Source organism: Falco biarmicus, chromosome 10, assembly GCF_023638135.1.
Source record: "Falco biarmicus isolate bFalBia1 chromosome 10, bFalBia1.pri, whole genome shotgun sequence".
Lineage (NCBI taxonomy): Eukaryota > Metazoa > Chordata > Aves > Falconiformes > Falconidae > Falco > Falco biarmicus.
Genome location: NC_079297.1, coordinates 2,658,430 through 2,679,417, shown reverse-complemented (window position 1 = coordinate 2,679,417; position 20,988 = coordinate 2,658,430). Strand labels below are relative to the sequence as shown.

General features: G+C 42.1%; 1 protein-coding gene across 2 annotated transcripts in view; it reads right to left on the bottom strand.

Moving 5' to 3' along the window:
- The window catches only part of TRPC4AP (transient receptor potential cation channel subfamily C member 4 associated protein), a 38,666-nt gene extending 17,981 nt beyond the window's left edge, over positions 1-20,685 (bottom strand). The window contains exons 1-8 of one of the 2 annotated variants that reach the window (XM_056353205.1): positions 20,521-20,685; positions 10,618-10,746; positions 10,237-10,353; positions 7,218-7,275; positions 6,010-6,065; positions 4,264-4,392; positions 2,893-3,094; positions 742-930 (exon numbers count right to left, since the gene is read on the bottom strand). In XM_056353205.1, coding sequence (XP_056209180.1) covers positions 742-930; positions 2,893-3,094; positions 4,264-4,392; positions 6,010-6,065; positions 7,218-7,275; positions 10,237-10,353; positions 10,618-10,746; positions 20,521-20,655 — 1,015 coding nt within the window. In that variant the 5' untranslated portion in view covers positions 20,656-20,685. Of the gene's footprint in view, positions 1-741; positions 931-2,892; positions 3,095-4,263; positions 4,393-6,009; positions 6,066-7,217; positions 7,276-8,557; positions 9,552-10,236; positions 10,356-10,617; positions 10,747-20,520 lie in introns of those variants that run through there. The other variant, XM_056353206.1, reaches the window with a different exon arrangement.
- Positions 20,686-20,988: the final 303 nt, after the last annotated feature.

Below are 20,988 nucleotides of genomic sequence, written 5' to 3'. Positions count from 1 at the left end.
GTTGGTGTTTATAAAGGTATGTGTGAGATGCTGTGGGAGCACTCACATTTTTTGTGCATTTTCAGGAGTTTTAATAATTAATTGCTACAAAACTAATGAGCTGGATAAGGAAGAAAGTTTTCCAAAGAAGCAGAGAAGCAAAGATTTAGATGTCAAAATTTTGGGATAATTCTCCTTATGTTACCAGGTACTTGGAGTTCTACAAGACATACGTTGCGTTTTTATAATATTGAAGGGTGAAGAAACAAACCACATGCTTGTATTTTGCTAAGGTTATATTAACACTTACATATGCTCACCTGGAACAATTTAATTTTGCTAGAGCTACCTTTCCTTTTTAAAGAAGGGACCACTCGCTTGGTATGAAGTATTTGGACATAAAGCCATCAGGCTAAGTTCTAGAGCAAAAGCTGGTAAAGTCACTTACCTCAGATGTGTGTTATTTTTGTCACTCCAGGGAACTTTAGTGCTGAGGGTGTACAGCGTTACCTAGCTGTGCAGAGGGCACAGTTTGCTGTACATTTCCTTTTGCTAAATTCAGTTTACAGAAAAAAATAATAAAAAAATCATGGCTATGTGAGAACCAAATGGGAGTCAGACTTAAATACTGACAAGTCAGCTTTTCACACAAAAAAAAAAAAGAGGCATCCATACTGTCTGAAAGGAAAACACATGGCAAGCACCGAAGAAAGTTAAGATACGCATCAGCCAACGGTGGCTAGAGGATTGCAAGCCAGATACCTGTACTGCTCTGCTCTGCCTCTTCATTTGCCACTCTCATTAGTGCATCAAGTACTAGTGCATTGTCCAGCCAGGTGTACCATTCTTCCAACTCCTGGAGGAAGCTGGAAGTACCTGTTGTTTCAGACACCTTCCGTGTTGCCAGTTTGCACAATCGCTCAATGAAGCCTGGAATATTCAGAAGTGTAGCTGAAAAAGAAAAATACGATTTTATTACAATTTAACACCACCAACAAAACAGCCATCAAACCCTCTATACCACAAGGTACCAAAACATCTACATTAGTAACATAGAAGAGTACACAGAAACAAATTGCATCTGGTTAAAGAGATCCAAAGGTGGAAGAGGTTGATGTGCTAGGACTGGAACAGAATGTACATACCCTAGGTATGGTTCAATCAGTGGTAGAATAGTTTGTGCTGGACTTACACTGGAAAAAACATAGTTCTACCCTACTCTAACTGCTTGTTTCCAGACAATTCCATTTGGGAGGCACTGCTGTTTTCCAGTCCACAGTGAGTCAATACAAAGGAACTGATCTGGCTGAAAATTAAGCTGGCAGAAATAAAGCAGCAGCCCTTGGAAGGGGCAGGTCCACCTTCCCTTTCCTCTGTGCAATGCTACCTCCTTCATTTTACTAGCTCACTTCAGTAGCTGGGTGGAAAGCTGTTAGATTTTTAAGTACTAGTTTCCCGAATTAGCTCATCATGGAACAACACAGATGGGGAACAAGTCATAGTAGCCCAGAGTCAGAGGGTTTTAATTGTTGTGGAACCGCACCCTTAGAAACAGCAGTTCAAGGACAGAAGTCACTGGCCTCCAAGATGCTTCTGGGGGTGCTAGGAGCTGCATTTTGTCCTAAAGTTTTCACAAGAAAAGCTTAATTACAGAACCTGTTTATTATTGGTACATGGCTAAGCCTTCACTTCACTACACACTTGCGTATGCAAGTAGAAAAGGACAAAGAATTTGACCGTGAACACTATGTGAAAGAGTGTTGAGATTCTGCCTGCTGGTACCATCTCTGAAAGAATAAGCTCTCTGATAAAATTTTTAAAATGGAATATGCTTTATAGTCTTAGACAGTCTCCAATCATGCAAACAAAACCCAATCAGTTAACCATTTGCTTAGCTAAGTTCAGCTCAGCAGGATCCAAGCTTGTTCACTTTAACTAATTTTAATTAAACTTTGTACCTACACCTACACATACTCGTCCATTGCTCTTTACAAGCAAGCTCTGGCAAGCACAGGGCAGAAGACAATACGTCATCCCCCTTTAAAGTCTCTCAGCTTCTGCCTGCTGTATCATGCTATCCATCCCTCAGTGGATGCTGTAGAGGTGGCAGCAGTTACAAACGGAGCTTTGTTGTTCATGGCTAACACGAAATGTTAGAAGATTTGAGAACCAGCTCCAAAACCTCTTTCTGTACTTCCCAAAAATTCTCGTTTGCATGGGCCTATGCAAACATCTGCTTCACAAGCCCAAGAGCTTTTCAGCATAGTAAGAGCTGAAAACAGCAGTTTCTACATTTGAGGGTACTTTAAAGTAAATCTCTTAAATTCATACTCATCCTTCTAACCAGACTTCTGCATCTGAGAGGTACCCCACGAAATAAGTAAAGCAGCCCTGTGCCCAGAGCTGAAGCTGAGATTAGACCTACAAATTTCCAAGGGTCATGTGCTAATGGTGGGCAACATGATTAATATTAAACACACTTTACTTGTGGATAAAAAAAGACATCCTGCTCAGGACAATGTCAGATAAAACTAGAGAAGGAACTGCTCTGACAGTAACCATGCTGCATGCAGTTTCTGGAATTCATATTTTAAGGAGGACACAGAATTACTGAGAGTTGCTAAAGGGAAAGCCATGGAAGTGACTGAGGGATAGAAAACAAACTCAATTATTTTAAGCCACTCAGGTCATCAGAGGGCTGAAATGATAGAAATTAACTCACCTAATTACCAACATCACATGACACTGAAAGCTACAAAGTTTCCAGGAAAGTGCTAGAGGAGAAAAATGCTTTGTAAGACAGAATACTTACAGTATCCTCTAGAAACATATGCTACAGATGTGACATTGAGAAGAGGGACACTTTACACACTATTGAGATTCTTCTGCATTTGTTCATAATGTAAAAATTACCTTGATTAATTTCAGCACGAGAAGGACCCAAGTTTTTTTTCTGCTGGGCATTTTTGGCAAGAAGCGTGTGCTTGTCATCGCTTCCTGTGTCAAGTTCAGAAATTGTAACAGCAAGGATCCTGCAGAAGTTCGCAAGCTGCTGCTGATCAAAACTGGACACAAGGCTCGCAAGATTGGGAATATCATCCAGCTGTATCATTTCCTGGAGGAGGCAACATCAACTGATTAAGTCACATGTGATGCTGAATGAGTGAACACAGAAACAGCCAGAAGGCTTCAGCTACAGATCTTTTTCCTGGAGAGATCTGTTTTAGTTCAATGTTAGTAAAAGAGAAGCAAGTAGGCAGTGACAAGTGAAGAATCTGAAAACAGCTGTGATTTACAACTGGTATCACTTCCATTTATCAATTCCAAAAGTATAGATAACCATATTTTAAAGACTAAGTACCAACGTAAAATTTGGGGGGCTTTTTTTTTTTTTAACTAAAAAAACCCAAACAGACCCCAAAACCAAACTCACAACCTCATTTAACACACAAATCAATTTAGATACTAAAAAGTTTCAATTCTTTTTCCACTTCTCTATTTTCTTTGACTCACAGATGAGGACTTCTAGATTGTATTTCTCAGTCTTTCATCAAAAGATCTTTTCAATATAAAGATATTTAAAACAATTTTCAGCAAAAAGCATTCATATAAACTAAGCTTGTTGCCTGTATCGGGAAGTACATAATTCTCAACCTCACTCTAAAAACTGTAACAAGTTATAGAATCCTGACCCTCCCCACAAAATGTCCAGTCACATTTCATTCAGGGTTTTCCCAGTATTATACCTCTAATATTTTATTTGCATCACATCAGGGCACTAAGCTGTAATGATACCGGCAAGCAAGTTCAAAAGCCTAGTTTTTGCAGAAGACTTAAGTGGCTTGTTCCCCCAGCCTACAACTTCTCAGAGAGGTGAGAAACACCAAGGTAAGAGAGAAGCACAGGAAGCCTTGCAGATGTCAGGAAAACTACTAAAATATCTGAGGTGTCATCAGAAGGTGAGGATGAAAAATGAATTTATGTAAGTTCATTTCCTTTATTTGAAATACTGCTTGTACTTTAATGACAGCTAGGCACTCGGCCCCTCACCATCCTCTGCAAGCTATGCAAAAGCATTACAAGTATGATACCACATGTCTAATTTGGCTTCTATGTGAAATGTGATTGAAGTTAATGATCACTGTAGACAGTCAGGTTTCAAATTAGCTACAAGAAGTGAGAATGCTAGCTTAGAGAATTACCTTCAGCAACTCTTCCAAAGAAACAGCTGTCTTTACTGGGCTGAAAAGCCATACAAATAAAATTTAGAAACTAGCAACTAACCTTTTTAACTCCCAGGATATCTTCAATGAGTGTTGCAGTTTGTAGGAATGTCTTTTTGTTTGTCATCAGTGTAAACAGGAACAACACAAAGTCATTTCTTTCTGCCAATCGTCTTGTGACTCCTTCTGTCTAAAAAGCAGCAGATGCACACACAGACCCAGAGTCAGAGCCCGCCTCGAGCACTCCTATGTTACAGCCACACGCAGAACAGTTTTACAGCTGTCGTGTTATCAAATCAGCTATTCCTGAAACCAGGAAACACTGTGTTTATGGTGACCAGAACTAACTCCAGTCCCTGTTTGAAGTTAACATGATGCCTGCAAAAACTACATGCTCCAGGGTGAGAAGCTTCATCTCAAGGCAGTTGTTTGCTTCCCTGAATGAAAAGTAAACACTGCATGCCTTGAAGTAGTCAGAGAGGCTTGTCTCTGGCTTCCCACACAAATTTTAACCAGCTCTATTTTATGGTATGTAAATGCACTCCCTGGATTCCTCCTAAACCATCAGCATTGCTCTCAGCTGGGCAGTCTGAGCAACGGAATCAAGCACTGGCCTTAATGAACTCTTTGACGAACCCAAGAGTCATGCTATAACATGAACTCTGGTTCATCACCAAGTTCATTAAGGCCAGCTTTCATGCTCTGACCATTAAAGACAGCGTTCATGCGCTGACCTCCGCTAAGAGCACAGCCAGCCTTTTATGGAATTAAGCACAACTTAAAACTACATCCTTACCACTTACAAAGCTGTCTATTAAACACAACTGATGTTTCACCAGTGCTCACCAGGCTAGCTTAGGTACCTCCTGAATATTTACATGTAAGCGTAAGAACAGTTAATATTGCACACACAAAATTTCTGTGATCCTGCACACTTCTCATTCAAGAGAGTAGTAACATTGAACCAAAACAGCAGCTGGTCTTTGCAACAAAGTTGTAAACATGTTAGTATAGGCTCTTCAGTTTGCAACAAAGTTGCACTCCCTGTGGTTAAAACCAATAATCACATAAGGGAAGAACAAAAGCGTTCTGGTCTTTCCCCTCCCTTATGTAAACAAATACTTATAGTGAGAACCTGATCTATTATGACTCCAACTCTTGAGATTAGGCTGTTTTTGGAAGAGCTCCAAGTCAGTAACTGCCTTTTTTTTTTTTACTTTCTGTTAAACAATGCTCCCTAGGTTATGACATAATAAATCATGTGATTAAGTAAACAATCCTGAGGATGTTCCCTGCATGCATAATCTGAGGCATGCGCTTTTAGCTTCAGAATTTTAATGGCAAGGTATTTCAATATCCCTTTTAACCCAGCATCTAGCTTAGCACCGATCTGCCATCAGCTGAACTGAACGGATATTTAGCACATTAAGGAGTTGCAGGATCAAACTTAAAACGCTTTGTCAGCACCATTACTGAACAAGACTAGCCATAGCTCAGGTTAGCAGGCATTCATTTCCAGTTTCAAATGTTAAGTTTGAATATAAAGCCTGACACGGCTTTCCTACAGAAACACAGATACAGAAAGATGCAAACAAGGGGATTTAAACTTGACAACACGGCTGAGAAAACAGAAACTATTTGAGTAACATATCAAAATACAGGGCAGTCCTATATTTGACTGAAGGAATTTTAATGAAAAGTTTCAGAGTAAGTTTAAATTAGGCTTAAAAGAGACTTGATAAGACAACATACAGACATGTAAAACATTACCAGCAGAAGAACACCTTTCCACAGCATTTGTACTTACACATATACACGTGTTGTACAGTATGCTTAAACAGTCCTTGATGAGGTCATCACTTACTGCAAAGGAGAAAACAGACACTCACTAGCTATGTGTTGCCAAGGAACACTAACATCCACAGCAGTGATTATGGATAGCTATAAAACAGGTGAGAATTTCAGGCTAACTGCTAGCTCAGATCGCATTTGCAAATACTTTGAGGAATAGAAACCTGAGGAAGAAACACTCTATACCTGACCTTTCTCATGCTTTCTTCCAAAACTACCACCAGCACTGCCTGGGACCACAGCCACAGATGTACTGTGGTCTAGTGCACTTCTTAGTTACACACAGAAGAAAACAACAGGGGTGTAAACAGTATTTTAGGAAAAATATCATAAATCAACTCAAAATTTGCCAATACGAGAAACTGCTAAGACATATATTAGTTCCAGTTATTAAGCATGGGGGAAAAAAAAAAAAGAAAGAAAAAAAAGAGTTCATGTGTTTTTTTCCACAGAGCATCAGGAATTCATAGAAAAGCTTTCAATCTGATTTACTCCAGCATTTTTACATTTAAATTATGTTTTCAGTACAGACATATAACAACTGTCTCTACCTCAAGTTCAAGTTACTTCACCTTTGAAGTTCCCTGGCTGATGAGCATGGAGCACACCATGATATTTCCTTCCCTCAGAAGAGTTCAGGGAACCAGCAGAATCACAAGCAGGAGAAATGAAAACATTAAACCAAAGCTGCTCCAGCAGGAAAGTTGTGCTGAAGCTACTGCACCCTGTTGGCAAGTTCCCCTTCTAGCAATTTGGAAATTAGTAGTCACTATGACTAGGTCAGGAAAACAGCATACTTTTCATTATCTCACAATCTCTATAACTCCCATTACATAAGCAATGTTTTGTGGCTTATTATTAATAATTGTTAATTGTAGCTACAGCCACGGTAAAAATAAAAAGTTTCCACTGATTGCAGATTTACTGCACTGAGAAAATGTTATGCTGAGCGCATGAATACTCCTGAGCTCTGCTTTGCAACAGGTGACTGTCCCAAATCCCATCACGAACTACAGAGAACAAAGAAACCAATGACTCATTTAGGAACAGGAAATTGCTAGTATTGAAAGAGAGTAACAGAAAAATATAATAACTTCTGTCTGATTGAGGACACAATGCAAGAATGAAAAAAAAATAAAATCAAACCCACACTTATTTACTTACTTTTCTGTTTCTTCTTCTGTGTAATAAGAGTTGGTCTCATGAGAATTTCTACTAAAAGCTGTAACAACAAGATAAAGAATTAAGGGAATAATCACTGAGATACAAATAACCAATTAATTTGTCAGTAACAAATCCAAACTTAGTCTTGCTCTGCTGAAGTCAGAGAAATGAAAAAAGGAAGCCCTACAATAAAAACCCCACCGGTCTCAAAATTACACTGACAAAAAAGTTGTATTTACTCTGAAGAAATAGTAACAGCTGTCTAAATCTCCCACTGGCAGGTTTTAAAGAATTTGAGTATGCAAACAATGTAACTTCACATGCATCCAGATAACATCAAGGACGGCTATCATCCATTTCCCAAAACAATGAATCTTCAGCAATCATCTGCAAAGAGATGCACATTTTGCAAAGGCTCTCCTTAAATCTTACTGGGCTCCAAAATACATTCCAGACATAACAGAATTTAGCTGCTCCAGATTTTAATCTCACCAACAAAGAGCAAGCCACTGCTTCTGTACTTGCACTTTATACGTATACTTAAATACACTGACATATATGTGAAGTGTCATCTCTTTTCTATTTAAGAAATGTTAATCGTTAGTGTTGCAAGACTAGGACTATAGTTCCGACAGATGCAGAACTGATCTTCAGTTGTTCTAGTCTATACCACTGGTTTATTTTAAAACTTTTTTTTTTTAAAAAAAAACCAGTTTATTTAAAATTTAAAAATAAGTTAGCCACTAGAAGGAACCGAAGACTTCAGCAAGAAGTATTGAGAAAAGCACCTAGTGCTAAAATTCAGCTTAAAATTTTTAAGTCACCCAGTCAAGTCATACCAACTAACAACATACTTACATTGTACCACCTGCTCCATTTGTCCCAGCTTAACTTTACCCTTCTTTTAATGAACTACCTACCCAGACACAGAGGAAAACACCTGATAGCACTGGAAGCACTGCCCACATTTTAAGCACTGACAAATAAATAAGCAACTTTAAAGAGGAATCTATGTTTTTCAGCAACATTTGTAAAAGCAGCTCCATTGGGTGGACAAAAATTACTGCAGCAGTAACTTAGTGCTCATATTAATGGCTTACATTTTAGGAGGAGAATGCACACCTCGAGGCTTGGTACCTGAGATAAGCATCCAAAGATAACCCTATGCACTTGGGATGCAGGCCACCTGCTCTTCTGCTGGGAAAGAACACCTGCTGCAACAAGTCTGTCTTTTAAGGATGGCCGCACTCATGATTTCTCCTGCCTTGCCACAGAGCGGACCTTTTCAGCTAGTATTTATTTTTCCTGGTCAATACTATAACCCACCATGCATTTATCACCTTATTCTTGCAGAACTGGTATGCTCCTCACATACACTCCAGGGACTGGACTGCAGTGGTGTGAGACACTCCTTGGAGAGGGCTTTCTTCAGCCATCCTACTGAAACTGCAACAGTATGCAGCAAGAAGCGCAAGAATCCAATGGCAGAAAGAGAATAGATAAGAGGGTGCCTCACCAGAGGCAGAAGGAGCACAAAAGGAGTTATGAGATTTATTTCTTGGAATGGGGTTGCATTCAGGTCCAAAGTCCACAAGGCTTGTGTATCATCAGTTCATGTGTTTGTACTCTGGGGTAATATTTTACACGTATTCATATAAAGGGAGGAGACACAAATGTCTTTTTTGTTCTTCCTTGGGTGTAAAAGCTGTCAGAATCCAAACATATTTTAAGGAATACACTATCACACATTATAGCATAGAGAGTACACTGCAGATTTAGTGTCCTTCAAAGTTACTCATACTTCACCGTTCAAAATACCGCAACACAGAATCAGCACATGGCATACACAGAATCAGCAGATTAGACTACTTCCCTTTCAAGTCCCAGAGTCCTAGAGTTGGACTGTCAAAAACACACACACAGCACTGGCTTCTACCACTGCCTTTAACCACATTAAACCCACTTGTATCAGGCAGATCTCCAGCCACAGTACCAGGCAGTAACAGTGTATCTGGTATTTACCAACTCCAGCCCAAGAAAAGGCACCAACCAACCAAAACAAAAAAAACCCACCCCCAAGACACACACTTATTCTGTGCATCCTTATGTTACAAGCACTTCTGCAGGAAGTATCACTATTTCCCTTCAAAAAATGGGAAATTTACAACATTTTCATACAATGTTCTAAATTGCTTGGGTAGCTGAAGATTTTTGTCCTCACTTGAGAGGACACCGGCAACTAAACCAGTGCTCATTTCAAAACAACGTAACCTAAACACAAGTTTTACTTAAGTAAGGCACACTAAGTATAACAAGAGAGAAGTAGCAAAGACACTGTTTAGTTAGACAAAAAAAAAAAAAAAAAAGGGAAGAAAGTGTCAATTAGTTAACCAGAAAATACAAATCATACATTTCTAATGAAAGCTAAGATCCCAGAGTCTGTCACCATAACACTGAGCAAACTTGGGTATTTGATTTGTGTAATATAGAATTAAAACAAGTAAACAATGATAAATTGCTTGAACATCTACAGAAACCTCGCAATTCTGTTTAAAAAACTTTTTTTGTAGATGAAGCAGCAAACACTGCATGCCAGCAATAAACACAGACAACCTGGCTAAAAGAGTGCGCTAATGTGCTTAAAAAATCACCACCTACCCCTCAGCGGTAAGTGGAATTCTCAGTGCCAGCTGTAGCATTTTTCTCGAAACTGTTTTCATTGAGAACCTAGAGGTCTCATCTTTTTTAGGTTAAAAGCAGACTGCCTGAAGAAAGAGTCAGGTCTTCTGTATTACATAGGAAACAGAACCTCTTTCTTGATGATGTGATACCTCAGAAAATACCTGCTTTTCACATTTGATTAACAGAAACAGGTACAATTCTAATGCTTAGCAACAAATGGTAAAGTCATTCTGTAGCTTACATTTAGAAGCTTCAAAGGTCTCAAAGACCTCACAGACTTCTCAGTGGTACCACTATCATGCAGAAATTTTATGATACTGTTGAAAAACACACTTACATCAACTCCTCCAAATAAGTCAAATGTGTATGTATTTGGGAAAGTGGACTCTTGAGCAGCTTTTCTATCTTCTGTAACAAATGCCATGGCTTCCATTGAAAGAAGTGGAGAAATTTCCTGCATGCAGAAAAAAAAACACCCAAAGGAAAGAACAGAAAACAGTTAAAAAAAAGAAGACTGTTCATCAGTGTAAACACAATTGTCTCCAACTATCTGTGATCTACTGACTAATCAACTGCATGCATTCCCAGCCCTTACCTGCCAGCCCATTCACAGATACGCTCAGTTGCAAAAATTAAGTTAGAATATGGTCACAGTTTTTTTAGAGAAAGCAACAACAAAACAACCCCTAGCTTTCAGGAAGCACAGTGTAGACAGTACCTTTAAGATGCTTTGGCACTGGGAGAAATCACTGTTTGGGTGGCTATGTTCATACAGCTTTTGCAACAGTAAGGGAATCCCATTCCATTTTGCTTGCTTATCTCTTTCCTTTAACAAGGCCTCTGTGATCTGCAACAAAGGAAGAATATAATTCCCACGTATCCAATGCTTTATAACCAAGAAAACCACCTCATCACCTCCCCAGAATATTTTTTTTTCTTGCCCCATCCCAGGTGTGGGAAGCATACACAACCCCATGAGTGGCACGAGAAACTGGATTAATTGCTGGGTAAAGTGCAAAGAACATGCAGCAAAATGCCAGGGAAAGAATATATATGAAAAATAGTTTATTCTAGAGAGTACCACTACAAAATCCAGAGCTTCTTTCTGTGCAGCAATTTATCCAGGACTGGCAGCTGCAGAATTTCACAGGTGGTCAAAGTATCTTAAGCAGGACAAGGCTTAAAGCAGATATTATCATTTAGAGAACTTAATCTCGTTCCATGTTTTTATATTGATCACATATTTTAAAATGGGAACACATTAGTCTCTAAATAATTCCATCAGCAGAACTCCAATTGACAGGTCACTCCATGAGGAAACAGGTGCCCTTAACACTATCACAAATTACACCACACTAAGGCAGACAGAACACTGAAGATGGAAAGGCTTCATTACTCGCTACATTCAGCTACTAAAGAGTATTTCCTCAGCCAAGTCCCTGAAGCCATTATTGGTCACAGCAATGACCCAAACCACTAAGATTTACAAGCAGGCTCCAGAAGAAAGTATCAAAGATGCAACAAAAACTTCCTCTGTAGTCTTGGGCTGGTTATAAATGGAAACCGAAAACTGCATCAGTAGAGTAACACTGGCACTATGCTCTGGGAAGCAGGCTGCAACCACAAAAAAAAGACCTCAGCATCTGCCACTACATTTGTGCAAACTTTCTCCAATTTTCCTCCTTCTCTCCAAAATATAAAAAAACGTTTCTCCATGTTCACCACTACATTTTACACCTGAAAACAAATGAAACAGCAGCACAAGACTAATAAATATTCTGCTTACAATCCACAAAATATGTTTTGAAGGCTGGACTTCCAGGTTCCTGCCAGCAGATGCTGTAAAGGAGAGCTCTTCATTAAATTCACCATCCAGTCAATGCTGACCAAAATTTAACTCCATTCCTTAACAACGCTTCAGAGGTACCTAGACCAACCCCAAAACAGGGACATATCCTTGCACAGAAAGGTAAGGCAGACAACAATAATTACAGCCAGAGGATTTCTGGCTGGTTTTACAAAATTTTATATGCCTTCCAAATAAAAAGCATAAAGAAAGCTCCAATCCCCACGTCAGCAAGACTGCACCGCAATGCAACATTTGTGGATTTTCCTTTACTCCTAGGCCTAAACCTCTAAGCTGCTCTCATTCTGCATAAATCACTCCCCTCCCCGCCCCCCCCCCCCCCCCCCCTTTCTGTGGTTAACTTGCTTTGTTCACCTCCAGCCTGCTTAAATGTTCATTGTTAACTATTAACAGTCAGGAAATGTTGGTGCTCATTGTTTCAGCCAAGACATCCTTCTCAGATATATCTCAGTGTACAATTCCAAAGGGCCATTCAATTCCTTATTAGACAATTATATGCAAATATACTCCAATTTCTGACTGAGAATTTGAACCTTTTCTCTGCTTGTTAGCATACAGGAAAACCAGAAAAACTGATGCAAGCACATGAAAACTCAGACTGGCAATGTTAGCTGCTATGTGTCCTCATCCTTCTTCTAAGCTTCCCAGATACGTGAGGCTCTTTTCCTGATGAATATGAACTTCAAGGCTCTTGAAGTATCAGGTTTTCTTGCTACAGAGGGTGATTGAAGCAGCACGAGCAAACCTGGGACATAAAACTCTCTCCGGTTTTTAACTTTCCCCTGCTTTTTGACTTCTGAATAAGAGTAATCAACAGCACTGCTGGAGAACAACACAAGTTCCTTCTGAGGAGGCCATCTGCACAAGAAATGGCAGGACAAAACCAGAAAGTTGAAATGGCTTCTTATTGTTTGGACTTATTGCAGGTAATGGGTCAGCTCCTTCTAAGTCACAAATTTCCTTTTCTCCTTGTAATAGCCAGCACAGAGAGAATGCAAGAGGAGCTCCACCATTGCCCCATCCCAGGTGTGGGAAGAGTACACAACCCCATGAGCGGCACGAGAAACTGGATTAATTGCTGGGTAAAGTGCAAAGAACATGCAGCAAAATGCCAGGGAGAGAATCCAACTCTGCCTCTGGCTGATGTGGAAGATACCACAGGCAAAGACGACATGCATGGGCTGCAATCTCAGGTTCCAGTAGCACAGCACAGAATTCAGCATCCAAGTGCTCTCAAAAAAGGCCAAAAGCCCTTAATCAACGTTAAAACCTTGTCCTGGGCTTGACATTGCGTTTGTTAATCACACGCATGCTTCTTGGTTTGGGTCAGGGTCCATTCTCACTTCTGTACTAGTAGGTCCTCCTCTCACTGTCCCAGACTGAGAGGCAGTCACTTGTGCTGATCTGCAGAAAACTTTCAGAACTGAAATTCTGAAAGAATGAAGCAAATGTTTCCTTGCTTTCATCTTCTTTTAACTGCTTTCCAAAAAAACCAAAACAACCAACACCCAAAACAAAACAAAAAACCCAAACCCAACCCAACCTTTTTCTTTCTCTTGATTTAATACATGTCTTTGGTTTTGCTGCAAGCTCTAGCTTGTGGTCCCTATTCTGTATTTGTGAGGTTACCCTGGCTCTGAATATTTCCATTCTGGTGGGGCGGTACTTGCCAACGCAAAGATTTTGGATTCTGTGGAGGGATTAAAATTCAATTAGATTGTATGGAGTGTCTTTACAGCCCTTCTGGTTAAAAACTGCATCTCACGATTTCTGTAATAGTAGCTAGTCAATGGTTTTCATTTATAGGCAAAGCCTGTTCCCTTCTTGCTCTGTCTGGGCAGACGTTATTGAATAGTCATCAAAATTAGCACTGGGTCTTTCGGGGCCCATTTGCCCCTCTAGTATTTTTCGGTCTCATCCAAGCAGGTTAAGTGCAATCCAACACTGATTTCTCAGAAATCTTCTTTCACTGAATAGCTTTGGATAAAGTATCTGAAACTGCATACATAGCTTGAGAAGTTAGATACTATCTAGCAAGAAGGGGAAGTGGCAGAAACCCAGCTGGAAATGGCATCAATTAAAAGAAAGGGCCTACCTAACAAATGGTTGCTGGGGTTATGAACCGTCATGCCTTGCTGGCATTAGAAGAAGACAGAGCAAGTACCAATTACTGGGAAAACAAAGAACCAGCGTCAAAACTGCCCTACCACCCAGGTACAGTAAACCAAACCGGTACGAACACCAAGACTCCACTCAGCCATTTCTCAGGAGTTTGCCGTAACATATCCAAGTTTTGAATCACAAACCTAGAAACCTGGAGGACGGCACACTGCAGCTCTCCAGAACCGGTTATATTTCAGGCAGGCCTCTGAAACAAGGCAGCACGGCACACACTAGCTCAAGCCCAGGCACTGCGCTCCCGAACAACGTCATAGTCTGAAGTGGTCTGTACGATGCCAGTGCCACACTGGCAGGTCACCGAATGCTGTTAGCCAGCCGGGTGATCAGATACCCAGCCAGTACCAGCCATCTCCCCCTCCTCCAGCTGTGCTGTTGAAGCCATGGCAGTACAGATTTGCTGGAAGGGCAATGAAAGACTTTCCAGACGATTTACATAGAGAGTTAAAAATGTGTCATCAAGCCCATTCATGACTGCAAGTTAAAGCAGACTGAGTAGTCGCTCTTTAAAATCTTCCAGAGGACCGGAGCCCAGGATTTCCAAGGAGATTACACCAAAGACTGGTAACTACCACAGGAACACTTTCCTACTACAGAGTTTAAATAACTTCTGTGCATAACTTTTCTTGAAAGTATACATAGGGCTGAACAAAAACATTACACACAAATTAAACATTTCTTTTAAATTTCTTTTTAATCCTCCTGTGTTACAAATGCTTTTAAAACACCCTGGCATCCCTTAGCACAATGGTCTATAAATAATGATGAACAATACCTAAAACTTCACCGAGTTGTATTAGGTTATATGTTAAAATTTACCTAAACCCACCCCTTTTAGTTTAGTTCCCCTTTCTTTTCTCCCTCTCCACTTTTGCTGTAGTATTTGCTCTTGATGCTCCTATATCCTCCAGACACAGCCTCTCCAACAGAAGCAGCTTATCCCCTCGGCTGCTTTGTGCCTGTGCCCCTGCACATGGTCAGAACTGCGTTATGAGCATTGCTAAACCATTTGTTACTGGCTTGAGATCTCTTGTAGTTATGATTGCTTCAAAATCCCTTCCCCTTCCAGTGATGATTTTCCTTTCCATTTGTGTTCCTGCACTGTGATGCTTTTCATCACCCTACAAGGTAAACCTCTTATTTTCCTAACCTTGTCTCCACCACTTTTCTAAGCTGTGGTCAGTGACACATCTCCACGTCTTCTCACAGTTGCTGACAAACTGAAGAGCAGAAATACCATGAGCTAATCCTCCCCTTTACTCTGGAGAGTAGGGGTAACAGTTTTCTAATAAAATTGTGTCTCTACTTCAAATTTTGCCCTTCCAACATTTCACTGGCTTGCTGAACACTCACTGCAGGAGGTTTTTTTGCTGCGATCTTTCAAAAAGCAAAAAAAAATAGTGACTCAGGTGTCCAGGTATCCTTTACAGCACTAACGAATTCATGCTGTGATAAACTTTATGGGTATGACACATCAGTTGTAGCTTTTCTCGATTCAATTTTTTGTTGTAATCATGCGTTAATGTAAGACTGGAAGTGCTTTAAAAAAAAAAAAAGCAGAATTTCCATTCTCAGCATCTTCCATGACCACTTCTGAAGCATATATTCCAATGTTCTGAAAGTTTAAAAGGAAAGAGGCACAAGATTAAGGATCTCAAGAAACAGATGTAAGCACATAGCCGCTACATATTTTTAATAAAATCAAAGCCTTTCCATATCCTTTCCTTCAAACCTTTCAGGCTGTACCTTTAAAAACAGGAAACTAGTATTTGTGCAATTAAATATTTAGTTTTCCTCTGAACAGTAATACTTAGGAAGTAATCTCTGACAGACTGCCAAGAGAACGATTATTCAGTATTTTGAGGAGTGCCCTGTCATGCCAGCTCCTTATTACATTTTCCTTTTCAGTCGCTAAGAAAGATGCATCAGTCTGGCTAAACTGTCTCTTTCCTCACACAACTTCTCACAAAAAAGCCTACAACTGAGGCAAATGACCCTCCTGAAGTTCTCATTTTAACACAACAGCACACTACAGAAACACAACTTCTGGCCTATACAGTGATTCTGGAAAGTGTTCCAAGGGAGAAGCTGTGAACTGTTACCCTGCTGCTGCGGGGCAGCGAACACCACAGCCAGTCACCAGCTGGGTTTTTTACAGGCAGCTCTGATCAGGAACATGTCAGAAACCACAAAATTTTAAGAAACTCCACTGGTGAAGCTGGGAGAAGCCCATGTAAGAGCACCTATTTCTAGCCTCTCTCCAGTTCTTTGATTCTTCGAAGTGCAGATCAAGTTTCCCGTAACTACTGTTTCTTCATCCTCCGCAACCCTGGATGGAGCCTGCCATCCTTTCCCTGCCAGCCCAAAAGCAAGGCATGAGCCCAGGGACATCGTGTCCTGGGATAAAACCCGTCGTACCTTCTAGCCAGGTCTAACCATGCCCAAGAATCCCAAACTACTGCTCAAAACCCCAGTGTTTCCAAGAGCAGAACAACTCCAACACAGATCTTTAACACCAACAGCTCTTCAAAACCACTACAGAATCTACCAGATAGTAATCATAGCTACTAATCGTTTGTTTTGAACATCCTACCCTCAGAGAAAAATAGATCAACTAACATGTAAAATTATAATAACTTCTCCGTGATTACTTTTTCCTTGCCCAAGTTTCTTCTTCAATTTTGAAAGAAAGCAAAATCTGTATGGATATCTAGGAAAAAGCAGAGGGGCAAGGAATACTGTATCTACAGCAGTCCTCTTCAGTCACCCAAAATAAGACTACTGAACTCTGATACTACCAATTTTGAGCATTTTTAGTGTATGACAGAGCTTTGGTCCCTGTTACAGAGAAAGCACGTCCAGGCTTTCTGATTCTCAGTAGCTGTCCTCTGCTGAAGAGGTATAAGCCTGCTAAGACCCATACAATTAGAACTAAAGTGGATTATATTCATGCGAAATTTTTTTTGTTAGTGGTATTATTGTAAGAAGGAAACAAAATCAATCAGAAAACAGAGTATTTTCTCAAGAGTTAGGAAACTACTACAGACTACTGATAACTTGTAATGGTAGGAGCTAGAAATCTGGATGTCTGAGGCAGAAAATGCTTTCCTTCCACAGAGAGATTTTTTTCAGAGTAGATAGGGACTATCCTGCTAAGGAAAGCATCTATTCCTGGGGAGAGCAGATCATGAAATACAGCTGGAAAAATGGACTCTCTTTTTCCATTCTGATTGTTTCAGTGAAGCCTTGGCAGTCCTGAGAGAGTGAGACCAGCGCTGATGATCTGCTCTTGGGACTGCACCAGAAGCATGCTAGTTTGCCAGCAAATCACTGGTTAGTGTGTTATTACACTGCTCTGTCTACCGGGATTCACATAGCTGCACCAAAGTACCTTCTGGTTTCATGTTATATACGTGCTTTTCACAGTTGGCTTGCAGCAGATGAAGTGCGTGCCCTCTTGCTGAGGGGATTTAAGCTTGATCCGCTGAGCCAAAATGTTCCCTTCCCTTCAAGGAACCACAGCACAAACGCCATCAGGTATTATTTACAGTGCCTGTGTGCACACATCACAGCTGTGCCAGGAGAGGCACTACAGACCAGGCAGCTCACAAGCAATATTTTCCCTTACTAGAAAATGTGCCACTTTTGGAAAGTTGGTCTGCTTCTATTTTACCAATATCTGAAAAGCCCCTTTCACTTGCTTTGTACTCTGTACTAGGGCAAACCTTGATAGAAGGTTATGCAATGTGACACCAATGATTGAGGCCTGCGTCCAGGGCAGCAGCTGATGCTAGCAATACACCTAAAATGGATATAAGAACAAATAATGGCAATACCTACAGAAATATGCTTTATCCATCAATCTTCTTATTATTAATAACAAGAAAAAGAGACCAACCAGCAAAAAAGCTATGGCTCCTGGTAGGAGAGTACAGCAAGAACACCCATGGATCCAGATTTCAGAGCCTTAGCTGGCCTCAAAACTGCCAGATATTCAGGTGGCTGTTGCTGTCAAAAAACCTGTAATGTCCCTGTAAGATCAGACTGATGAATTTTCTGATGTAGGCCTGTCAACAATTATCCTTACCAATCCAAAGATAAGACCCTGCTTTGCTCATACAAAAATGGATCTTGAGATCACCTAAAAATAGTACACAAAGCTTTGTTTAAGAATAAATGACACTGCTACCCACAGAAGAGTACTAATTGTCTCCCAGAGATCAGACGCTGAAATACAGTGACAACACTGCAGGAGAACACGACTCAGATGGCAGGCGCCACAGCAAGGAATGGTATTTCCCAATTTCTCTGAATTAAAATCTTGAAAAAGGTTTCTCTTCCTCTCGGGTCCACGCAGCATATGACCCAAAACTTCCTTGAAAAAGCAGGAAGAAAGAGCTCAAAGGACATTCTCCTAACTTGTTCTTCTAGACCCCAATACAACAGCTTGGAAACCTGATCTGCTCTCAGGCTTTTCAGGAGCAAATGAGTTGAGAAACTTAAGCAAGGGCTACCACACTGCCACTGAGGAGTCAACTACAGGATTACTGCAAATATTTTAATAAAAATAAAGAACAGCACCCAAAATTGCCTTATAATTCTTTAAAAGTTACATCGAAGTGTCTTATATTTAGACCGTCTGCAAACAAAAAACTGCTTCAAGGTAAAAGTGCAGAGACGACTTGCAAAGTTCAAAATCATTCAGGGAGTTGTTCCCTGCTCCCCCTTATTCCAGGTGATTTAGGAATGCATTCCTACAGCGTTGATGAAGCACTGGGAGCCCCAGGCATCCAAGCTTTAAGTCTTTCAGGGCAGCACGGTGACACTTGGATTTAAAAAGTGAAACAAACAAAACCCTAGCAATAAGAACAACCACCTCAAACTTCGGCATTACCAGGAGGAGGATATAACTAGCAGAAGTTTCCTCGATTACTGTAAAAGCCTGGTCATTTCCATAGCAGTTGTTTCCAACAATTCATAAAAGCCCCAAATTAAAACACAGTACCCACTGCATTTCTCAAGTGAACCAAAGCTCAGAGCAGAGGTACCATCCTAACAGATTGCGTTGGCACACAACGTTATCACCGGTTTATCTGAATTAAACCACTACGGTCGTGGAGGAGCCAGCATGAGCCCAGAGGTGGACAGGCAAGTTAGCGAGACAGCAAGCTACTCTGCCTACAGTAGATGAAATATACTCTTAAAACAATCACACAGAAATAACTTCCCTCAAGAGAGACAATATCAGGTTTAAATTCATGCAAATGATTTTCTTTTTCTTCAAACTAGTATCTGTGCAAGCAGTACAATAGGGACAAAAGAGCTGTTAAAAATCACCTCCTGCTCTTTTCCCTATCTCAGCTACAGAACCACACAAAGACATTTATGACAAACAAATCTTCTCTTAGTAATTGCTCAGAATCTTGTTAATCAAGGAAAATATTGTTGTCTGCACTAGTGAAAACCACTTAGACAAATCCCATTTCTAATTCCATTTCAACTCTTTTAAGATACTTTAGCTCAATAAATCACCACCCGAATGCAAGTTCTTTATCCCACACTTCAGTTTCCAAGTCTTTGCACCATTTCACATCTAATCTGTAAAATAAATGCCAATTATTCTTCGGAAAAAGAAATGAATAGTCCTTTATCCGTGAGCATTTTCTTGAAAAAGCCAGCATAAGCACACGATGGGCACAAGCCTAGGTTAACAAGTTGATTTCATTTCTCGGTATTTCCCAGCATCATCAACTGGGAAAGACGACAAATTTGAAAGAGGTCTGGAACAGTTTAATGGAAAATCACCAGCACAAAGCCTGTCCCATTTGAGAGATAAAAAGTTGCCTAAGCCCTAATATCAAGAGGTTGCCTTTGTCCACCAAACATCCTAAATTTTGATGCCGCGTTGTTACAGTTGCAAGCAGAGCTTTCCTTTTTTTGCAGGAGAAAGCCACGGCGTCCAGCACCAACCAGAACAGCAGAGGAAGAAGACTCCTCTACAGCACGGCACGTACTTGTTCCGCTCCACAGTCCTTCTACAGGGAGCCCGAGGATGGAAGGAGGGAAAGGCGCATGAAGGCCCACAGACACTCTCCTTCCCCACCGCGTGAGGCTCTGGGCCGCCCCCTGACCCAGCACCAAAGCGGCGCGGGCAGAGGGGGCTGGGGAGCCCCCAGTCTGGACCGAGAGAGGGCACTGCCAGACGCCGCCCCCCCCCCCGCCAGCAGCCTCGGCGGCGGGCCCCGCTAGGCCAGCCCGGCTCCCACCGGCCTCGGCGCTCCAGGAGGGGCCCGACAGCCCCAGGCTGGCGCTGAGCCCCGCCGAGGGGCCGCCAGGGCCGGCCAACACCCGCCTCCAGCCCCCGGCGGAGCAAGGCCTCGCGGGCCGGGCTCCCAGGCGGATCTGCAGGCCCTGCCCGAAGCCGGGGGGGTGGGCTCAGGGCAGGATGGGCAGCAGGCCTCCGCCAGCCCGCCCCTGCCCCCGGGCACAGCTCTGCCTATCCCCATGGTAGCCGCGCCAGCCCCCGGGCCCAGCTCACCCCCACCGCCGGAGGAGCCTCCCCCCATCCCGTAGTACCTGCGCCCCCCGCGTCAGGCCACAGCCGCTGAGCTGCCCGTGGCGGAGCTGCGCCAGGATGTTGGTGGCCGCCGCACGGGCTCCGCGCCGGCCCCCCCCACCGGGCCCGGGGCCCCCCGCCGCCGCCGCCGCCATGGCCGCTCCTCCGCTCGGCCGGAGACAAACAGGAAGCGCCCCCTCCCCCGCCGCTTTGTACGGAGCGGCGCGAGGGACGCGCCGCAGCGCCCCCGCCCGGGCCCCGTGCGCACTGCGCCGCCCGGCGGGGGCCGCTGGGAAATGTAGTGCAGCTGGGCGGGGCGCGCATGCGCGGGGCCACCGCGGAGCATGCCGGGAAGGAGGACACCCGCCCCCCCCCCGCCCTGACAGGAGCCACCGCTCTCCACGCCCAAGTTTTATTGCCATTAAAATACCCGCATGTGCTCTGCAACTACATTTACTATAAATTCACCAGCTAAGGCGAGCGATTCA